Source organism: Macrobrachium nipponense, chromosome 18, assembly GCF_015104395.2.
Source record: "Macrobrachium nipponense isolate FS-2020 chromosome 18, ASM1510439v2, whole genome shotgun sequence".
Lineage (NCBI taxonomy): Eukaryota > Metazoa > Arthropoda > Malacostraca > Decapoda > Palaemonidae > Macrobrachium > Macrobrachium nipponense.
The window spans coordinates 83,049,850-83,069,849 of record NC_087211.1 but is presented as its reverse complement, the minus strand read 5'-3'; the positions used below and the strand labels follow the sequence as shown (position 1 = coordinate 83,069,849).

Sequence of the window (20,000 nt, the reverse complement as noted above, 5' to 3'; positions counted from 1 at the left end):
GCGACGATCTCAGGAGATGGCCAGGGAGTACAGCTTGGACCAGACTGTCTACAACGACCCTGTGAGTTTTCGAAACTAACTACGCTCGTGTAAGTCCCATTTCTGTGAATATTTGACTAGATAATTCAAAGGCTTCTATATGGACTACGTACACTAATTGCCAATACCTTCCAGAACCCCGAGTACACCTGGGCTTATGCCGTCGACGCCAAATCAACCGGGGACATGAAGTCTGCCAGAGAGGAGCGTCGAGGGGACGTCGTTGTGGGTCAGTATTCTGTCATGGACCCTGATGGCACTCTGCGCACAGTCGACTACTCGGTCGCTCCAGGCACTGGATTCCAAGCCAAGGTCACCAAGGAGAGGGCTGATGGCGTTTCCAGCAGTCCAGTCTCCACATACAGCCAACAGAATCAGTATTCCCAGTACCAAAGGCAGCGGTACAACCAGAATCAACAATCCTACAGGAATCAAAACCAGGAATCTCTCTCCCTGAATCAGAGGAACAACAGGAATGATTACCAAAATCAGTTCCAGAACCAGCAATACAGATATGAAAATGGTGAACGTTTCCAGAGCCAGCAGTCAAACAGAAATTACTTCCAGGACCAACAGTCTAATAGGGACAACTTCCAGAACCAACAGTACTACAGACAAAATTCCCAGAATCAGAACAGAAATGATCTCCAGTTCAGGAACAATGATAGGAATGACTATTCCAGTCAACGTTATGGATCCAACAGGAATTACTTCAACAACGATCAGTACAATTCCCAAAGGAGTTTGTATTCTAGGGATTCAAACAACTTCCAGTCATTTGCTCAACGTTATGGAAACACAAACAGACAGAATTATAACCAGTACAACACCAATTACAATAACAACCAGCAAACCCAACTCCAGCGAGCTAACAACTACAACCAGTACAACAGAGACTCATCACACTACACCACAGATAGGTATGGCAACAACAATTACAACTCTCAGGAACAGAACAGCAGATACAACCTGAACAACCAGAATAGAAACAACCAATACAACCGAAACCAGAATGAAAACCAGTATTACAGAACCCAGCAGAGGAACAACCAGAGGCAACAGTACAATAACAACAACAATAACTGGAACAGAGATTCAGACTACAACAACAACCCTGACTACTACCAGAGGTCACAGTACCAACAAGGCAGTCAGTTCCAGAGGTCACAGTACAACAGAGAAGGTCAGTACCAGGGTTCCCGGTTCTCACAGAACCAGCAGAGAAGCCTGACCCAGCAGAACTCAAGACAGAACTCCCAGTTCTATTCTCGCCAGAACTTCCAGAATCAGAACAGGTACAGCCAGAACTACGCTCCCATCAGTGTGGTTCTCGCTTGAGAGCACTGGTTAATTTACTCGGCACTGGAATGAAAACATTGGCCCTTCCAAACTCGCTGACGTATGTCACCTGAGAATTAAAAACAAATAAAGAAGAATATGTTTAAAATGTAACTATAGATAGTTATCAATAATATATTTTGGCTTCTTATGTTGATAACTGTCTTAATTTTCATTTGTCATACAAAGTATTTTCTGCATGACGTATTTTTATAATAAAGGCAAACTACTTGAAATACCACCAAACTTTGTTTTCTCCTTCACCTAGATTTCAATATATATGTTTGTGAAAAACGTATGGTTTCGCTAAAGGTGCCACTATTTTACCTACTCCTGACTACCACTTGCTTGAAAAAGATTCTCAGAAGTTGTACAGAGGATTTTTGTAGCTCATCAAAAGTTTCCAAGTTATTTGCCAAGAGGGTTATTAAGCAAGGACATGTCTTCTTTTGGCCGGCTTGCAGGAGTGGTGTGCTACTTTACTCGGTTTTTTTCCATCTGTCCAGCCGCCTGTGGTGTTTGTGTATGGTAACACTGCGTCCGGGGCTTTAGATAGTCATATTCAGCTAACATTCAACAATAATAACAATATCCCATTTCGAATATTAACGGTGTAATTCGCATACAGTAAATTATTAAAACACATTTCAGTTGCAAATATACACCCTGATATCCTTTTATTTACCTAAAACTTACACATAGCGTAACTATTTAAAGCCCGGGACGCAGTGTTACCATGCAAAAACACCACAGGCGGATGGACAGATGAAAAAAAACGAGTATAGTTAAAAGGTTTGTCTTTTATTTAATCACTTGGATTAATCTTCATTGGTTTCTTCGTTGTTGCTTCTTCAACAGCTTCTAAAATGTTGAGAGATTCCTCGGTGTCATTGCTCAAGATTGAGGTGGCCCTATGGTAAAAAGGAATCAAAGGTTATTAAGGAAATAAATACTTTATTAGACATGTGAAACTCCTTTAAACCCTAAGTTATCTATTAGCAAGTGAAATAGAAAATATAAGTAAGAGTCATGGCAAGCCGCAGATAGTCGCTAGAAAACAATGACAAATTATCATAAAGTCTACGGTAATCGCACACCACATTTAACTTAATTGCGGCAAGGGAAATGCGAACACATTACCATAAAGTCTACGGACATTTCACCATATTTTTCACTTACTCATTGAGGGTTTTTCCGTATTTCAGTTACGCAAGGTGATTGTTTAAGTCTACGGGATCGGAACTTCATATTTCACTACCTCATAGGTTTTGCTTACATGTACAAACACAAGAGAAACAAAACAGAGATTTTATGAACATATTTAGGATAATTACACTAAAACCACTTAGCCATAATGTAGATACTTCAGACGAATAAAATCTCTAGTGTGAAAAAACAAATGAATATATATTGCTATTTCGAAATGCATATATCTCCTCTGTGATTGTATAAAATGTTATGTAGAATTGTGCAACATTTTTTCAAATTCCTAGATAGCTTGGAGATAGGATGTTTTAAATGTGTGTTCAGATTTCCCATTACATATTGTAAAAGAATATATATATATATAACGTAGAATGTAAAAAGAGAGAGATTTTCTTTGTCCATTCGAAACTACGATTGTTTCCTATTATGTCAACACTGTGAGATTAGAGGGTCTCCGAGATCCGTTTGCTTTCCTAATCTGTCAACACGTTTGATAAGTGATCGAATCGAGTCTTCGCATTGTTATTAAAATATGTCAGTCTTAATTATCGCTCAGGCTCCATTTCGATCGGGTACGTGTCTGTTGAGCAGACTGGACTCATATGTGTATGTCTTTGCCGAGTCCCATGTGCATGTTAAGTTGCATAAGATTTCGAAGCTTCTAGAAGAATTATTGTGCCAAACACGTTTTGTGTCATATCCTCTGTCCAGCTTTCGTAAGGAAGAGAGATTCATTATATCTTAGAACCGTGAGGCATTCAGATCTCTCTTTTTTTCTCTCTCTCTCTCTCTCTCTCTCTCTCTCCCTCAACATACTTGAGATTATATTAACTTAACGTAAATTGGTCACTTGTAACTTGAGAATTTCATATTTGATATTTTTTAGAGTTTATTTAGTGTTAAATAATGTTTTTGTGGAATCTGAACAAACATTGTTTCGTAACGGTGCCTGGTTTTTGGTAAAGTAATACAAGCCTGAAGCAAAGAAAGAAATTGGTATACCAAAAAGGTAAAGTGTGTTATATTTTTATTAGTTGCAACTAATATCTAATGGTTATGATGGTTTGGTAAGAAACTAATAACTGATAGGAACAGTGGTTAACTAGTAACTAATAACAGATGGTTACGAAGGTTTGGTAAAAACTGATGGTTAAAATGTTTTGAGTGAAAAGGTTTGCACTTTTACACATTGCAAATTTTTGTGTTTTGTGTTTGTTTCATTTTGTGCACTTGTTCATTTTCTTATTGAAGTGTGCCTTTTTATTTTATATTTTCATTTGCATTCACAATTTAATTGACTTAGTTATTTTCATTGCTTAATCGTTGCACATTTAATTGAATTTAACACTTGTGAATTAATTTGCATTTACTTAGAATTCTTTTCAAGTTTTATTATTGTTTAGCACTTGTGAATTAATTTCAAATTTTCAATTATTGCCTAACACTTTTGAATTTCAATTGAATTAATTTTCTCGAATTTTGTGGTAAATTAATTTTGATTTAATTTTACTTAATTGATTCAAGAATTAATCAAACTTTACTTTATTTTCAAGTAACAGTAATTTTCCCTGATATTGTGAATTTCACTTATAAATTTTGAGTTTCATAATAAACTTTTGTATTTAAAAATTTTATAAGTGTTTTTATTCTAACCAGTATATTTGCATTTGATTATATTTATGTTAGGTAGAAACCTAGAGTGGTAATTGATTTGCTTTCCTTCAATTTAATTGAAGTGACTTAGAACCAGGGAAGTACTTAGACTTCTGAAATCAGGGAAATACTTAGACTTTTAAAGTTGTTGATAGAGTGATGCCCTTTGATTAATTTAATTACTTACAAGATTACCTCACACCTGTTTTGATGAACTTAGTCTGATTTTCTGCAATACTGGTAAGTTGTTAAGGGATCACTGTTGCCTTTAGAGTATTCAGTCGTTTAATACCTGTGATGAGAGTTCAGGTGTCTGGCTTTTGTGAGGTAACAATAAATGAATGGTAAGTGTAGTAACCAGATACTTGGCACTTCGTAACATTATATATATATATATAGATATATATATATATATATATATATATATATATATATACATATACATATACAAATATATATATATACATATATATTATATATAGATCATAATTTCTATATATATATAGTAGTAATAATTTCGTCCCCTCATGGGATCGAACCACTGTCCAGTGGACGAGAACAAAATCAGGATGGACAGTGACGTTGTCAAATCGGCCAACAGAGAGGCTATAAGTTTATATCACCGTCGAACTCGGTGTTTTCGTAATTAGAATCGATATAAAACTCCCTCTACCATGTTAGCCAATTCGAACGTTTGACCCACGTAGCCTTATTATGAATAATTATCACATCACTGCCCGTCCTGATTTCGTCCTCGTCGAATGGACAGTGGTTCGATCCCATGAGGGGACGAAATTATTATCAACTAAAAATTCCCCTTCGGTACATTTATGAAAATATATCAATTCCGAGGTAGAGCAAATTAGATATTAAAGGACATTTGTAGCTCGAATGATTTATACGAATCACGGTGATGTGATAATTATTCATAACAAGGCTACGTGGGTCAAACGTTCGAATTGGCTAACATGGTAGAGGGGGTTTTATATCGATTCTAATTACGAAAACACCGAGTTCGACGGTGATTTGTAAGGTCAGAATCGATATAAACTTATAGCCTCTCTGTGGCCGTATTCCGGGCAAAACGTCACCTGTCCGTCCTGATTTCGTTCTCGTCCAACTAAAGGAGACTCAAGAAATAACAGAAGAAAAAAATTTCCATATATAAACAAAGTTTACTTAAATATGTAGCTCAGAAGATATTACGATCCATTTACCAACATATGTTAATGTAAATAGAACTATCGTTCGGTGGTCTCGGTATAATGCTGTATGAAACCATAACCACAGACCAGTGGTGGCCTGACCTATATCGTTGCCAGACATACGATTATTGCTAACTTTAACTTTAAATGAAATAACAACTATTGGGGCTAGAGGGCTGCAATTTGGTATAATTGATGACTGCAGGGTGGATGATCAGCACACCAATTTGCAGCCCTCTAGCCTCGGATCTGAGGGCGGACAGAAAAAGTATGGACAGTAAAAAAGTGCAGACACACATGACAGACAAAGCCAGCGCAATAGTTTTCTTTTCAGAAAACTCAAAATGTTATTATAAATGACTACCTATATTTTATCACGAATAGCACGAAAGGGATAATGAAGTGTTTACGAATAACAAAAAAGGCATAATGAAGAGTTAGAAGTACTCGTTGTAACGAAATGGCCCCCATAAAGTCCACAGAGAAGATATGAATAATTGTCATTAAAATTACTTACCTTAAAAAGATGAGAACTCCCTAGAAAATATAAAAGAACTGCGTCCTTCAGAGCCTCAGCTATTTCGGTGAAATAACTAGAATTAATAAATAATTGTCCAAAGAATTTGTCAATCATTTATTTCAAATCGCATTCCTCATATATCAATTCCTCCTTGGAATTGATATATTTTCATATACGTAACCTTCATTAGTATTGAAGGTTACGTCTAACCATCTATTTCCTAAAGTTATTCCTCAAGTTTAAATATATTATTTACCCATCAAATTATTTTTAATAAATATTAAAAATAAACATTTGTATAAGGAAACCATTTTTCTCTAAATGACATTCCTGAGACATTAAAAAAAAGAGTTTATATCTCTATTACATAACTTTGGAATTCATTTTAATAAATATACAAAATAAACATTTCTATTAAAAAAACATAATTTTTCTCTAAGTGATATTCCTGAGATATTGAAAAAAGTTAACGTCTACATTACACACCTTTAGAATTCTCTTTAATAAATATTCAAAATAAACATCTCTATAAAGACACCATATTTTTTTTCTAAATGACACTCCTCAGACATTAGAAAAAAAAAACATATTCTTTTGTCTCTAAATGATATAGACGTAGCATTTCTTTTAATGTCCAAGTAATGTCATTTAGAGAAAAGAATATATTTTTTCTCTCTCTTTAAATGATATTCCTCAGACAATAAAAAGAAATGCTACGTCTATATCATTTAGAGAAAAAACCATATTTTTTTCTCTATATGATATAGACGTAGCATTTTTTTTAATGTCAGGAATATCATTTAGAGAAAAACCATATGGTTTTTTTCAGACACTAAAAGAAATGTTACGTCTATATCATCTATCTTACGAATTCTTTTGAATAAATGTCATATATAGCCCTTACTATAAAGAAACCACATCTTTCTCAGGAGAATTATATTACACTAATCACGACTACACGTTTGTCAACTCGCTCTAGTTAAATCAAGTGGGCGGAACGTGTTAATCCTGTGGCCTTCTATGGTCAGCCTTGGGTGAAGGTCTCCCAGAGACCTGACCTGAAAATATATATATATATATATTCTTTCTTTTTTCATTCTTTACTACATCACCATGACATTTTTTCTTATATTCACAAAGAATAAACAACGAATGTGGTTTGATATCTAGTTAGCTCTACCTCGACGAAGTAAGATAATACTGACAGGGAATTATGATTGATAAGTGCTTTGATATCTAATAAGTTCTGCCACGACAAAATAAAATGATATTGATAGAGAATTATGATTGACAAGTCGTGGATTCGAACCACAGGCAACACTTACCTCAACAACCCCCCCCCCCCCCCCCCCCGACTTCAGTGATGGGTCCTTGTACCGCTCGGCTGTCAATATATATATATATATATATATATATATATATATATATATATATATATATATATATATATATACATATATACATATATATATATATATATATATATATATATATATATATATATATATATATATATATGAGTCATATCGCATTACCGTGATTCATATACATAAATCGAGCTACAAATGTAGCCGACGAAAAATTTCTATCGACTAAAGAAATTCCCCTTCGGTGAACATATATGACAATATATTAATTCGGAGGTAGAGCGAAGGAGATATATTAAACGGACATTTGTAACTCGATGTTATATATATATATATATATATGCATATGTATATATATATATATGTGTGTGTGTGTGTGTGTGTGTGTGTGCATGTGTGTGTGTGTATACATACACATACATACTAACAGCAATGCATTAATAGACTAAGCTTTGTAAACGGACCCCTCACTGGCTCCCAACCGATCGCAGTCGAGGACAGAGACCTCTTCCATAGGGACTCTCACCGGAGCAGTCGTTCCCTGGATAAAGAAAAACATGCTTTTGGGTGTCAGATTCCAACTGGTTCCAATACATCATTCTTCCTCGCCGTCAGTTTCACTTTCCAATAGGTTGTGGAATTGGAACTGGGGCGTTCAGAGTCTGTAATGGAAGGGAGAGAGAAAAATCAGGGGAACTAAAAAAAATACAATGTGAGAAAAATCAGGGAAACTAAAAAATACAGTGAGAGAGAAAAATTAAGAAAACTAACAACTAAAAAGTAAATAACGAATGGATTCTTCATTTAATTGTTCTTGGTAAACATTAATTGTTTACTTTTTGCGTCGATTTTTATAGGATTACTCAAAGATATAAGGTGAAAAAAAATCATTTTAATTTTCTTGGTAATTAACAAAAACTTTTTTTTGCTTATTTCTTCCATTTTTTTATTCATTTACTTTGTTCCTCGAGGTTAAGAAGTTGGGTGCAAATGCGACTAGGAATAGCTGAGTTCCAGATTCCTAACAATAAGGAATACCTGGAATGTTAAATCATTCTCTCCTTCAGCAGATTCACATTTCGGAAACTGTAACAAATTCTATTCAGAGAAATCGGGTTCCTTCACAAAACTGTAACCTAACTTAGATATTAAGATAGTAAAACTCTCTACCAAGTACTTGTCTATCATACAACATAAATAATGATGATGATAATAATAAGAATAATCATTCACTAAATATGACAAGATAGTAATACTCTGTACCAAGTATTTGTGTACCATACAACAATAATAATGATGATAATAATAAGAAGAAGAATCATGTTCTAAGGGATCCACAATAATAAAAATGTTAAAAGTTCGTGTATAATTTATAAGCACTTTATAGAAGCTTTCGAACCCCTCCCTGGGTTCATCTTCAGGGAAGGGAGTGAAAGTTTTTATAAATGTTTATGAATTATGCACGAACTCTTGACTTTTATTATTGTGGACTCCTTGGTACATTGTATATACTCACGTGATAGAGTTCCCCCCCCCCACCCAGCAAAAAGAAAAATAATCATTTTAATACACAGGAACTCTGGGAATTATACTGATAATGAGGTTTGTGTAAACAATACCTACATACATACAGCCATGCTCAGAGTTGACGTCTAAAATTAACCACGATCAATAACTATATAACTAAACCCATAGTATTACCTACAAGATATTATAATTCTCCATAGACAAATGGATTTACTCTGGTGTCACTTTTTATTGTTGTTACTAAACGTAGTGCCAGATAGGTTGGCCACTTCGATAAAAGCACTTCATAGACATTAGAGTCTAGCAGATATTGAGGTGACGGACACCCACTGGTAGAGTTAATCTAGTTTTTTATTGTTTATTAATATTTGAAATCTTCATTTGTGAGTTAGCACTCGTGTTGGAACTGTGAGTGTGGATTCTGGACTTCCGACCCTTTCCTTCAGAGCAAAGATGCCACCTATCTGTCATAACCTCCTTCTCTTGACTTATCAGGTATTCCTCTTTCAGAATCTCAAACATCCACCATAAGAAACAAACACTAGCGTCGTAAAGAATAAACAACACTCGTATGAGTCACAAAAGAAACGGAGCAGGAAGACTGAGAATGGAATCCAGTTTATTCAATCCAGTTCGGGACCTTATGGTAGGCTATGGGGTTGCTATATAAAGCTCTAGGCAGGCGAGTGTCATCGTCACTGACGAGCTGCCTTCAGTCATTGGCGGTCTGTGGTCATTCGTCTCTTCTCGCCTCTTGGAACGATGAAGGTAAGGCCTAAGGTTTAGCCGCCCATTTCAGGATCTCAGATAATCTCTCCTTATGACAATAATAATAATAAATCAGATTTACTTTCCCATTTCAGGATCTTCTCAGATAATCTCTCCCCATGGTAATAATAATAATAAATCGCAAAAAGTAGGCACGTGATTTTGTTTATAAAGCCCAGTCCATACTAGCGAGCACTGAACGTCGACGAGCGAACACTGTTCCCATAACCCGTTCCACTCTACAGACCGATCTAGTATGGAGCCACAATGATGCGATTGTCTGGTAACACTGCTTCAGAAGCTAGAGGAACTATAAACAGCTGGAACGACAGAGTGCCCAAGTACTTTCGCGTATTTTTAACACATCTTTGCGTCCCGAAGATGTGTTTAAAAATACACGAGAGTGCTTGGCACTCTGTCGTTTCATTTTGAACTTTCCCATCGGATTCATTTAATTGTGGCGATGATCTTTCATTGTAAACGTACATATCTTTATTATTATCGTCCCCAACTTCGTTTGGTTTTATCTGTCTCGTTTCTATCTTCTGTCATGGTTTGTGACTCTTGTAGGTTTTAGAATAAATTTAGATCCAGGATTATCAGTTCACAGGACTTTGCATTCTTTGAACTCACTTTGGAATCTTCCACATTAAAAGTTTGAATTGTAGTCAGTGTTTATATTTAGTTTTAAATACAAACAATAACTGTATTGCTTAGATATATATATAGAGTGCTTCAAAAATCGGTGAAAATGATAAACAGCTATGGTGATTTGACAAACTTATTCAATAAAATGAGTTCGCTACTTAACAAGAAAACTCAAGCAAACCTGCAACTCGTTATATAAAAAAAAATATAAAAAAACATTAAACATTAAAATTCATGCCAAATCGAATGCTTAAGCCATAGAAAATGGGATTCCACTAACCTCTCCATCAATTTTTTTAATATTTCAGATTATCTTAATAGCTGTGGTCTTTGTGGGCGTGGCCTTCTCTGATGACGGGTCCTACATCCTGGATTCCAGGGGGGTCGAGGTGGAGCAGGGTCTGACCCCCTCCAGACAACTCTACGAAAACCACGACGTCTTCTCAGAGGACTTCAAGCAGCGATCCCAAGAGCAGGCCAGGCAGTACACCCTCGATCAGACTGCCTACAATGATCCTGTGAGTAGAGTGGAGACCTTTGATGTTTCTCTGATATCAAAGGGAGAAGAGATAGGTGCTCGATTGAAGCTGATTACTCTTCCAGTATTCTATAAACTAACGACTATTTCCTCTCCCCAAATAGAACCCCCGCTACACATGGGCCTACGCTGTCGACGCCGAGTCGACGGGTGACCTGAAGTCCGCCAGGGAGGAGCGTCGAGGTGACGTTGTCGTCGGCCAGTACTCGGTCATGGACCCAGATGGCGTTCGTCGCACCGTCGACTACCAGGTCGCTCCTGGAACTGGATTCCAGGCCACCGTCAGGAAGGAGGAGACAAACGCCATCCAGAATCAGCGCGAGCAGTACAGCCAGTACCAGAGCCAACAGAGCAGCAGAAACCAACAGCAGCAGCAGCAATACCAGAGACTGAACAGAAATCAGCAGAATTATCAGCAGTCCAGCTCGAACCAGAGACAACAGAATATCGACATCCAAAATGGCCGCAGAGACGACCAGTACGTCCAGTTCCAGAGCCAGAGGAATCAGTATCAGTCGAATGACCGTCGTGATTTCCAGACTCAAAGAAACAACAGGAATGAACTCCAGACCCAATTCCAGAACCAGAGAGAGGACAGGAATGAGTTCCAGAACCAATTCCAGAACCAGAGACAGAATAAGAATGAATTCCAAAACCAGTTCCAGAACCAAAGGGAAAACAGGAATCAATTCCAGAACCAGATCCAGAGCCAAAGGGAAAACAGGAATGAACTCCAAACACAGTTCCAGAACCAGAGGGGAAACAGGAATGAGTTCCAGAACCAGTTCCAGATCCAGAGGGAAAACAGGAACCAATTCCAGAACCAGAAGGAAAACAGAAACGAATTCCAGACCCAATTCCAGAACCAGAGGGAAAACAGAAATCAATTCCAGAACCAATTCCAGAACCAGAGGGAAAACAGAAACGAATTCCAGACCCAGTTTCAGAACCAGAGGGAAAACAGGAACCAATTCCAGAACCTTCAGCAGCAACGCCAGCAGAACTATCAGAACGAAAACCGAGTCCAGACTGAGCAGACGAGACTGAGTCAGTTCCAGGATCAGCAGAACTACAGACAAGAGTCACGGACTGAGAACAGAGACAACTTCCAGCTCAGTCGGGTTCCAGGATCTGGAGTCATCCTCAAGAGCTCCGACCTCAACCAGCAGCGCTACGGAGAGAACAGAAACCACCTCTTCAACAATGAACAGCTGAACAGCGAAAGGAACAATCTGTATTCCAGGAACTTCGACAGCAATGAACAGAATGTGAACCGTTACGGAAATATCAATAATTATCAGTACGAACAGAGGCAAGACGGAAGTCGTTATGGTCTCAACCGTCAAAACCAGATTCAGGATAACATGAATGACCGTCACCAGTTCGACAGGGACCAGAGGACCGGTGGACATCAGTATAACCAGGAGAACTCAATCAATCAGAGGCAACAGCAACAGTCCACAAGATACAGTGAAAACACCAATAACCAAAACAGACTGAACCAATACAACCAAAATAGCCAAAGCCAAAACGAAAACCAACGCTACGGATCAGCCGAGTTCAGGAACCAAGTCCAGAGGTCACAGAGTTTCTCGAACGATGAGAACCAATACCAGAGGGTTTACCCCACCCGGGAGAATCAGCACCAACAGAGGTTGCAGTCTCAGTACAGCCAAAACATTCAGTATCAGAGATCAAGCAACACCCAGAGACAGAAGAGTTCCCAGTTCTCTCAGAACTACCAACAGCGTTCCAGCCAGCAACAAAACCTTCGTCAGGGCCAGCAGTACTCTTCAGTAGTGTCCCAGAACCAGAACCAATATGAAAGGACTTACTCTCCCGTCAGCGTCGTACTGGCTGGGAGATCTTAAGTTGGCAACTCTTACGAACTTTGGCACTACAAGAAAAGAGAACTTATTGGACTGGGCTGTAAAATTGCCGAACTTTAGTTTACAGAATAGTTAGAAATATTCCATTTGGTTTATGAATGGTCTGACCACCTTGCACAAAAAAAGTTATAGAAATATGACCTGATTTGTGAATGCTTGGTTGAGTGTGACCTGATACTTAGTCATGTCAAATTAGAACCACATCAAGATAGCATTTTTCTCAATGGAAGATTTATGAGATATGTCTTTCAAAATTATGATTTCGCATAGCATTATCATCTCATTAATACATGAAAAATGTGCTAATAAACTAAAGAAATATCTGTGATAATGTCTTCATCTGATAACACATGTAACATCTTATGTTGTGGAAATATCTTGTTTCCAGAGACCTTCCAACAGGTCTTACAGTGTTGTAATAAAGGCACCAGTGAAATAAGCAAGAAAGAGTTTTATTGAATAATTTTACGTAAACATCACTTCGTGAATTTTCCCCCCCAAATTCCCCATTGAAAGTTTTTAAAATGTTAATGACGAGCAACCACACTGCCTGCTGAATGACCTCACAGTTACATCTTACAGTCTGCTTATTTTTTCATGGTCCCAGGGCCCGGGAGCACCGTCCCCCGCCCCCACCCCCCAACACCCCCCATAAAATATACCACTATTAGTTCACATGAAAACCTGTAAATGTCGTAAAAGATAAAGCAAGGACAGCAGTAAACTTGTCAGGTATTGTCATACATAACCAAAGACGCTTAATAGGTAAAATGAACATTATGATTAAAATGATTATATATATATATATATATATATATATATATATATATATATATATATGTATATATATATATATATATAGTATATATATATATATATTATATATATATATATATGACTGGTAAAAATGTTCTGTAACAACAGAGTTCCATCTAATAAAAGGAGCCCATAAAAACACCAAAATAGAGAAAGTACTATATTTCAGAGACTGCTGTCTCCCTCTTCAGGTAGATGAATGAGAAAAGTTCACAGAAAAGGTGGTATTTATACCAAAGAGGTCCATCCACAAAACAAGCCATTTTAAGTCACCCCCGCTGATAATCTTCCTCTAATCTTCTTAAGGGTTGGTTGAATGAAGACGTTGTCGATCGTGTCCGAAATCCATCCTCCTTTTGAGATGTTCATTACCTGCCTCTCTTTTATTAAGGCCGATTCCATCATTTGACTCTTTGTACCGCAGTTGCTGCTATAAATTACACGTGACAAATTCCAGTTTATTCTATGGTTATGTTCATTTATATGGTTGAAAATAGCCGAGTTCTGTTGTCCATACCTAACTGACCGTTTGTGTTGTATTAATCTCTGGGGAAGGGATTTACCTGTAATCCGATGTAAGATTGGTCACAGTCCTGGCATGGGATTTTCGTATACCCCAGAGTCCTTTGGAGATGTCTTTTTGTTGGAACGTTAATGCAGGGATTTGGCTAAGGTGTTTGGTCACTACGGACCACATATACAGGTATCTGATTTCATTCTGTTCCGACATTGCTGCCTATAATAGCGTGACTCATTCCAACAGACTTCTACGCAAGTTAAAATAACCTAATAGACAATAGTGCATGGAATAATCTTGAGCAACAAGACAAAGTTTTTTTAAAACTTATCCAACACCCCCCTTACTGTAAATCAACATTTAGTTTTAAATTTAGGCTTATCCTTTGCCCCTTATGCCAGACCGCAAAAACAACCTAGACTTCATAGTGGGCTTTTGATAAATTCATATCTGACAAAACTACAACCGTGAAGAGATATGTTTAAAAGGAGTGTTACTAAATGCTTTTAACTGACTTACATAAGAAATATCCTGTTCCCCGCAGATTCATGATAGCCATCCACTCGCTAAAAAAGTTAGATGTTATAATAAGTAGATCCGACAAAGACGGCAAAATCGTAATAATGGACAAAAGACTTCTACCTTGACAAATCAACCAGCTCCTTAGCGAACACAAACACATACGAAAAACTGACGAAAAATCCCCTCCAAAACGTTCCGACAGAATTTTTTTCGGAAAGTAAGATTAATTGGCAAAGACAAAAAGAGTATTGAACTTTATTTAGAGAAAATTTAAAGTAATTAATCCTAAAATTACCCTATTTTTATGGCCTTCCCAAAACTCACAAAAGACAACTCTTCCATTCAGACCCATCGTTTTCATGTGCCGGTGCTTTCAATTACAAAATTTCTAAATGGTTAGCTGGCCTCCTTTCCCCTTTTTTAGGCACTTTTTTCTCCCAGTCACATTAAAACATTCGAAGATTTTTTGTCACAAATTCAGAGAAGCACATATACCACTTCACAACATAAAACTTTTTAATTTTTTAAGCCTTGATGTAGATTCCTTGTTCACTAAAGTACCAGTACAGGACGTTCTTCAGTTTTTTAAGGGTAAAATTATCCCCTATTTCAGATCATTTCCCATTGGCGCTTGACAAAATATAAAGCTAGTTGAATTATGTGCATCTAATAACGTATTTTCATTCGGGGAATCATTCTACAAGCAAAAATTCGGTGTAGTATGGGTAGTCCTTTAAGTCCTGTTCTAAGCCAATCTGTACATGGAATACTTTGAAACTACAGTAATAAATGCAATAAAACCCAAAAACATGCTGTGGATGAGATACGTGGATGATATCCTAACTTTTTATTTTTGGGATAATAGGTGGTGGGGCAATTTCAAATGAAGTTCCTCTCGAAATTAAACACATTAGTGCCCAGCATCAAATTTAAAGTTGAAGTGGGAAACAGACAACAAAATTCCTTTTCTTGATGTTTTAATAAATCAGAGATAACGACAGAATAACAAAATTTACCCCATATACAGAAAACCACGTTCTCACTTTCATACATTTCACTACTTTAGCTATCATTGACATTTCTATCAAAAATAGGTGTAGCTAGTAACTTGTTTCTTAAGAGCCTTGGAACGAATTTGTTCCCAGAATATTTTCCTGGAAAAAGAATTTGAACTAATTCGCAAGCAACTTTTCGTCTTTAAAATATCCTGACCTAAATATAATTGAGAAAGCAATTCACAAAGCTAACGTTTAAATTTTTTTCTACCCGACCCCACCTAAAAGACAAGACCAGAGATACACCGCCCAACAATAAAAATAATAAATTCCCCACCTGGACACGATTAAGAGAATAAACCAACCCCCTCGGAAAATCGAACCCTTTTGTATTTACTTACCCAAACACCTTAGCCAAATCCCTGATTAACGTCCAAACAAAAGAACATCTCCCCAAAGGACTCTGGGTATACGAAATCCATGCCAGGAAACTGTGACCAATCTTACATCGGATTTACAGGTAAATCCCTTCCCCAGAGATTAATACACACAAACGGTCAGTTAGGTATGGAAAAACAAGAACTCGGCTTTTATTTTTCAACCATATAAATGAAACATAACCATAGAATAAACTGGAATTGTCACGTGTAAATTTATAGCAGCAACTGCCGGTACAAGAGTCAAAATGATGGAAATCGGCCTTAATAAAAGAGAGGCAGGTAATGAACATCTCAAAAAGGAGGATGGATTTTCGGACACGATCGACAACGTCTTCATTCAACAACCCTTAAGAAGATTAGAGGAAGATTATCAGGGGCGGGGGGTGACTTAAAAATGGCTTGGTTTGTGGATGGACCTCTTTGGTATAAATACCACCTTTCTGTGAACTTTTCTCATTCATTCTACCTGAAGAGGGAGACAGCAGTCCTCTGAAATATAGTACTTTTTCTCTATTTGGTGTTTTTATGGGCTCCTTTTATTAGAATATTAATTATAACATATAATTATATATATATATATAATATATATATATATATATATATATATATACATATATTATATATATAATTTATATATATATATATATATATATATATATATGAATAACTTGATCACAAAGTATATAAAACGTGATGCTATGTATAAATAAAAGGTTTTTGCCACGAAAGGAAAAAATGAAAAACCGAGATTAGCCGAGTTACTTTCATTTTTTGCCTTTCGTGGCAAAAACCTTTATTTATATATATAATATATATATATATATATATATATATATATATATATATATATATATATATATATATATATATAGAAAGTAAGCTTTTTGCTAGCCACTTCTAGCTTTGTCAAGTTAAAACAAAAATGCTATGGAGTGAACTATATTTGAAACTAAGTTTTTAAATATATATATATATATATACATATATATATATATATATATATATATATATATATACATATATATATATATATATATATATATATATATCATATATATATATATATATATATATATATATTATATTATATTGACGAGGGGTTAAAGGTTACAAAATAAGACAAAGGCTTTCACCCGTCACAGAGGTCCTTTTCCCTGAGAGAAAGCAAAAGTGAAATTATTATCCTGAAGCTTTAACAAAAATTGAAGGCCTCAAAACTAAGATCAAAATGACACTGACAATTCTCTCTAATAAAAATTGCTTCCCCGAGATGGCACCGAGGGTCATATGGCACGAAAATATTCAAAACTGACACGAAGGGTAGTGTAGATTTTGACAGAGCAAATGTACCTGGGGACAGATGCCCTAAAACGCGGGTTCTTAATTGGGGGTATCCTTACCCTTGGGGGTATCCATACCCTTGGGGTATGGGAAACCACATGCTGGGGGTATGGGACTAGATCTCTGGATGCTTGTATATATTTGATTTTAATGCTTCCATGTATACATGGGTACATTTTGTAAATAGATAACTATAAAATGGTTTGATTTTCCTTGCCTATGTTCTACTCCTAGCTTATACATACCTAAAGTATGTATTAAACTAAGTATAGTAAGTTATATTGTCAACAAAGAGGACTTATGTGGACTTGAGCAGAGGGGGTATGGAACCATGTTGGGCTTTCACTGGGGGTTCTTGGGGTCATCAAAAGGTTCAGAAAGGCAGCAGCTTCCAAAACAAACTTTAGACCACCATAAATGGTTAGATTATTATTATTATTATTATTATTATTATTATTATTATTATTATTATTATTATTATTATTATTATGTTCTATTACAGTTCTCCAATTCGACTGGGTGGTATTTACAGTGTGGGGTTCCGGGTTGCATCCTGCGTCCTTAGGAGTCCATTCACTTTTTTCTTACTATGTGTTGCGGTTTCGTTTCTAGGATCACACTTCTGCATGAGTCCTGGAGCTACTTCAGCCTTCTAGTATTTTCTAGATCCTTTTCAGGGATCTTGGGATCGTGGCCTAGTGCTCCTATGATTATGGGTACGATTTCCACTGGCATATTCTATATCCTTCTTATTTCTATTTTCAGATCTTGATGCTTATCCATTTTTTCCCTCTTTTTTCTCTTCAACTCTGGTGTCCCCATGGTATTGTGACATTATTAATTAATTATTATTATTTTTTATTATTATTTATTATTATTATTATTATTATTATTATTATTATTATTATTATTATTATTATTATTATTAATTATTATTACTATGGAACAAACCCACCACAGAGGCCACTGACTCAAAATCCAAGCTTCCAAGAAATATGATGTTCATTAGGAAGTGAGAGGAAGTGAAGACAAATACAGTATTAAGAAGGGATCTCACTTATTGAAAAGGGAAAAATATACCAATAAATTAACAAATAAATAAAACTATAGTATTAGGCTATATAATGAATTGCATCCTCGCTTCAGCCTCTGAGTTTTAACTTGAACAATCGTACTTTAGAAAGGAGAGAAAGTTGTTCAATTATATAACAGGGTTCCTCCCTCGAAATAAATCGTATGTGACAAGAGTTAATGATCTCAGGAGAGGAAAGGAAATTATATGTAATAAAGAACTTATTTGACTGTAGAGAATATTTTTAGATTTTTTTACGACCGAGCCCTATGCTGCCATTTTAGGCGTGATTAACTTTTGGATATATTTCTTATATTCAATGTTATAAACGTTTGGATATATTTCTTATATTCAATGTTACAAACTTCTGGATATATTTCTTATATTCAATGTTATAAACTTTTGGATATATTTCTTATATTCAATGTTATAAACGTTTGGATATATTTTCTTATATTCAGTGTAATAAACGTTTGGATATATTTCTCACATTCAATGTTATAAACGCTTGGAAATATTTCTTATATTCAGTGCTATAAACTTCTGGATATATTTCTTATATTCAATGTTATAAACTTTTGGATAAATTTCTCATATTCAGTGTTATAAACTTTTGGATATATTTCTTATATTCAATGTTATAAACTTTTGGATATATTTCTTATATTCAGTGTTATAAACGTTTGGATATATTTCTAATATTCAGTGTCATAAACTTTTGTATATATTTCTTATATTCAATGTTATAAACTTTTCTATATATTTCTTATATTCAATGTTATAAACGTTTGGATACATTTTTTAAATTTAATGTTATAAACGTTTGGATATATTTCTTATACTTAGTGTTGTAAACGTTTGGATATATTTCTTATATTCAGTGTTATAAACTTTTGAATATATTTCTTATATTCAATGTTATAAGCTCAGTTCGGGTTAGGAATTATGCTGTATTACTGTTAGCTATAAGATATATAGAAGCTATTCAATTACAGGCTATAACACTATAGCCTAAACGTCTTAGCATTGACGAGATGTGATTTAGACAATTACAGTAATAAAAAAAGTATATGAGTCCAGAATTGAAGGTCATCCTGTCACGTACTCTTGAGAAAACAGCAACGAAAAGACAGGCGTAACTTGAGCTTAAATTATACGAAGAAGAAGAATCACGAAAGACCAAAATTCTCCCAGGGAACTGGTCCACAAAAACGCAGGGTGTCATACGATACAGTACCCACCGCCAACTAATACCACAGAGGGTTCCTCAGTGATGTATAGACACAGCACTTGCTGTGTGTGTGTGTGTGTGTGTGTGTGTATGTATGTTTGCTTGTCTTTTTCTAGACGAATGTTCATTAATCTGATTATTTTTTTTATCTGGAGACGGTTACCGAGAAGGAGGTACTGGAGAAGGAATTGTATATTTCTTAGTACACTCTTCTGAAAACCAACCTTGCTGTGTTTGTGTGTGCGTGAGTGTGTGTTCATGCTTATCTGTACTTTTCCAAACAAGTGGTCATTACTCACATTTCTGAGCCGGAAACAGCCACTGAGAAGAGGGTATACTGGAGAACTAAATCTGCTTTTCAAGAAACC

At 35.8% G+C, this 20,000-nt stretch overlaps 2 protein-coding genes across 2 annotated transcripts in view; both read left to right on the top strand.

The window, feature by feature from the left end:
• The window catches only part of LOC135196866 (homeobox protein 2-like), a 2,894-nt gene extending 1,296 nt beyond the window's left edge, over positions 1–1,598 (top strand). The window contains exons 2-3 of the mRNA XM_064223641.1: positions 1–61; positions 175–1,598. The exon at positions 1–61 is cut by the window's left edge and continues 149 nt beyond it. Coding sequence (XP_064079711.1) covers positions 1–61; positions 175–1,377 — 1,264 coding nt within the window. The 3' untranslated portion in view covers positions 1,378–1,598. The remainder of the gene's footprint in view (positions 62–174) is intronic.
• Positions 1,599–9,549: 7,951 nt separating this feature from the next.
• LOC135196864 (GATA zinc finger domain-containing protein 14-like) lies at positions 9,550–12,874 on the top strand. Its single transcript, XM_064223640.1, has 3 exons — positions 9,550–9,623; positions 10,580–10,789; positions 10,914–12,874. The coding sequence occupies exons 1-3, from the start codon at positions 9,618–9,620 to the stop codon at positions 12,678–12,680; spliced, it is 1,983 nt and encodes a 660-aa protein (XP_064079710.1). The 5' UTR covers positions 9,550–9,617; the 3' UTR covers positions 12,681–12,874.
• The last annotated feature ends 7,126 nt before the right edge of the window (positions 12,875–20,000 follow it).